Source organism: Haliotis rufescens, unplaced genomic scaffold (assembly GCF_023055435.1).
Source record: "Haliotis rufescens isolate VD_foot unplaced genomic scaffold, xgHalRufe1.0.p SCAF_7, whole genome shotgun sequence".
Classification (NCBI taxonomy): domain Eukaryota; kingdom Metazoa; phylum Mollusca; class Gastropoda; order Lepetellida; family Haliotidae; genus Haliotis; species Haliotis rufescens.
Window position 1 is genome coordinate 31,039,305 of NW_025964361.1, and position 3,758 is coordinate 31,043,062.

General features: G+C 41.9%; 1 protein-coding gene across 3 annotated transcripts in view; it reads right to left on the reverse strand.

The window, feature by feature from the left end:
• Positions 1 to 1,127: 1,127 nt before the first annotated feature.
• The window catches only part of LOC124148145, a 20,494-nt gene continuing 17,863 nt past the window's right edge, over positions 1,128 to 3,758 (reverse strand). For all 3 annotated transcript variants that reach the window (XM_048388310.1, XM_048388309.1, XM_048388311.1), the window contains 2 exons: positions 2,036 to 2,198; positions 1,128 to 1,632 (listed from right to left, as the gene is read on the reverse strand). In XM_048388310.1, the coding sequence (XP_048244267.1) occupies positions 1,418 to 1,632; positions 2,036 to 2,198 (378 nt within the window). In that variant the 3' untranslated portion in view covers positions 1,128 to 1,417. The remainder of the gene's footprint in view (positions 1,633 to 2,035; positions 2,199 to 3,758) is intronic.

A 3,758-nucleotide genomic window follows, 5' to 3' on the forward strand; every position in this document is an offset into this window, starting at 1 on the left:
TTAAAAACATGAAAGGATTTGGAAAATATCTGCTGACAACGAATTGGCAATGCACCCTGCAATCGATCGAAATCTGCACGACAGTATACGAACCGGATTTTGATTTCGGTGCGCGATTTTGATTGGACTATGCAAAGACTCGTTAGTCCAGACAAAACGTAACTCCATAATACCAGCCTAGTTCGGCAAGGGTGGAAACTGGACTTTTATAGTCAGTTAACGCCTTTGCCTCAGGAAGATGGGTTTGACTGGCATTATTACTCTGAGCGAGGTTAACGTTGAAATAAGCAGCTATGATGTCGTTATTGTTGACATATTTATTTAAAAGAACTGACCTCAATGTGTCTGGGGTTTGTGTTTATGGAGGTATAAACGTGAGAACTGATGTGCACTCTGTGGAAATCCGCTGTTACGTTAAGTGTGTGCATCGATGTTTACGTTTATGCCTCCATAAACGCAAACAAATACTGTCGTCAATTCTTAAATGCAACCGGAGGGCCTATAATTTAGGTCCTCCGTCTCTAATAGGCGAAGCGTTTGAGCAACGTTTGTTTTTTTTCCAACAGAGATTAAATTAAGTATATACTATACAAACAATAGTGCTTACGATGAACAACAATGTGATGATAGCGGAATATATTAATAGTTGATCAAACGTTACGAAACTATTTCAGTTTCTCAAACATAAATGCATCAGTGTGATAGTGAAGCAGTATCGAACAGTCAGGAATACATAATTGTATTCTATGTCATGGTATTTCACACTTATTGTTTGCATGTTGTTTAACGCCGCACTCAGCAATATGACGGCAGTCTGTAGGTATTCAAGCCTTCACCGGTCAATCCATTGATCGACATTATGAGCATCTAGCCACGCAATTGGGACACGATAACATGCAATCAACCAAGCCATCAATCCTGGCCCCCTGATCAATTTAGTCACCTCAAACAAGCATATGTTGCTGGGGACCTATAGTCTTACCCCTAAGCCCCAACGGGTGGTCTAATGTCACATGTATGTATGTGTGCGTACGTGCAAGTACGTATGTCAGGTTCTTTTCTTTTAGGTATAATAGGATATCGTGCGTGTGTCCGATTTTCAAAGCAAATGCAATTTCTTTGAGGTCATTGTTTTATTTTATTGAATAAATACAAAGAATACATAAATATTTACAATGATCATTAACATCAATATAAGAATTGAAAGGATATTACGCTTCATTGATTCAACATTAACATCGGTAAAGCCCCCTTTACACAGGGCTGCCACATTTGTGCCACCTTGGAACGACTAAGGCAACCATTCTGCCTCCTTTGAGCCTCCAACGACGACCTGGCAAATTTTATGGTCGCACACGGGAAGCACAAAGGTCGCCATCCTGTGTAAAGGCCCCATTAAGTAAGTTCATGCTGCCTCTCAATCCATCGTTTTATTTCTCTGTAAAGTCGGTATTTTGGCCTCTTTTGAACTTTGTAGGCAAGCTGTCTTCGCTCTCTCCATCCTGAAGCCGAGAGCAGTGACAGAAGGGCGCGGAGGAAGAGGGCCTTTCTCTTCCCAGTACAGCGCCATCTGCACCAGGTAGTCCCGTCCATGTTCCGCAAGAGCCTTAACTTCTTCGTTGGAGGACGTCTCTGTAATATTCATCCTAATTACACATAGGCCACAAAATGAAGTCAACTTGTGGGTGTTTATGGAAACAAACACACATAAATTATTACTTAACGAATGAAATGCCTTGAATCATATGCAATTTATATATAGCTATATATTACTTATGTGCTCAGTCATATAAAATCGGGAACTTAGTAACTATTCACAGCTGATTCTTTTAATATATTTTATTGCTATGATATCACACAATATCATGTCATATTAAAACAGGCCCTTTCATGCGCGTTGTCTAAATACTACTTTCGTGAACACACAAATGGTATAAATTCATCATTGATATGGAAATGAAATCGTTTTGAGGTTTTCCGACAATCGTGTTGATCTGTTGTTAGCTTTAATGTATGCCAGTACAGCAGTAACCACCTTCTGCAGCAAGGAGAGCATCCATGTACTTTTTGTCTCCGTAAAGTTCTTCCAGTAAACGTTTGAGCCTCGCATCATCAATGTCGACGTAGCCGATGTCGCCAGATGCCGTGGTGTAATCAATGTCGTTGGTGTCACGGATGTTGTTGCCGCCCGCACCACGCTGAAATGACATCAATAATGCATCGTATCAACCTACGTGTATTTGCTTCTCAACTATTGTGTGTGTGTGTTAAGGGTGGTGGTGGAAGTTGCTTGGGTGTCCAAGTCGTTTATGTTACGTCCTCAGGTGTGACAGAATACAGGCACATCTGATTATGTTACTCGGTTTGCCAGCACCAAACCCGTGCTCGTGGATTTCACCAAAGTGGTAAACATCTAGGACCTGCATCAATTCGGGTTTTCCTCCCACATCAAGCTGACACGCCGCTATATAACTGGAATACTGTTCGAAGCGAATTCAATTTCAACTGTGTTCGGGGACGCGGAAGCTCCAGTCAACTAAGGCGCAGCAATTCGCTGTGTAGGTTTCTACGTTGGTCAGGACCAAACCCGTTCTCGAGGGTTTGACCAAAGTGGTGAGTGAGTGAGTGTGTATGGTTTTACGCCGCTATTAGCAGGATTCCAGCAATATCACTGCGGGGGACACCAGAAATGGGCTTCACACATTGTACCCATGTCGGGAATCGAACCCGGGTCTTTGGCGTGACGAGCGAACGCTTTAACCACCAGGCTACCCAACTGCCCCACCAAAGTGGTTAAGGTTATCTGCATCACTTTGGGTTTATCTCCCACTTCAAGCTGACACGCCGTTATATAACTGCAATACTGTTCAAAGCGGCATTAACCCAACTCACTCACTCACTCACTCACTCACTCACTATAATGCCTTCAGTATGTATTCCAGGGTGAAATAGTGTACAACACTCTACCGAGTCGGTGGTGTGCTTGATTGCGTGTCGTAGGATCCCGAGTCGACACTGTAGTTGCTAATTTTGGCTTAAAAGGACGCCCCCTTTTTACATAGAATCGCACAGCTGTATGGATTTCCTTATTTAATACGGGCCGATTGGAACGGCCTAGAAGTTAAAGCATTTGCAAGTCACGCCGAAGACTAAAGGTTCGAAACCCCATGTATTAAAAAGTTTTAAAAATGTAAACGTATGCAAGACAGGTTTAGATCTGAACACGCTTTGGAATGTGCTTAACTCCCAAGCGGAATATATTTGGTGTGTTATATCTGAACACATTAGTGTCTGAACACATGAAATGAGCTATCGTCTCATTCTAAACACCACGTAAAGATCCCCATAATCTAAACATGCTAGTGTTTAAACATATTTAGAATATAAACTATTTATCTCATTAGAATATAAACATGTCTTATAAAACAGGTCCTATTTCATTCTGGAAACCCATCCTGTGGCCAGCCTCGGTCAAACGTATTTACAAAATACGGGTCTTACCCACAGTTAGACCCTAAACATCTTTAGACCTAAGCGCGTCAAAAGTTTGGGACAAGGATTGTGCTGAGGTTTGTCTTTAGGATCTAAATGCAAATAATTGGAGTCCCTTTTTTGTGGCTGGCGTTGACTCACTCACTCACTTACTAAATTTACGCTCTGAACCTCGACTAACCTCCCATACATGCAGAGATTTAAAGGGCAGTAGCTATTCATAGTCATTAATACTTATCGTACACAGTGAAACATCGTTAGTCCTG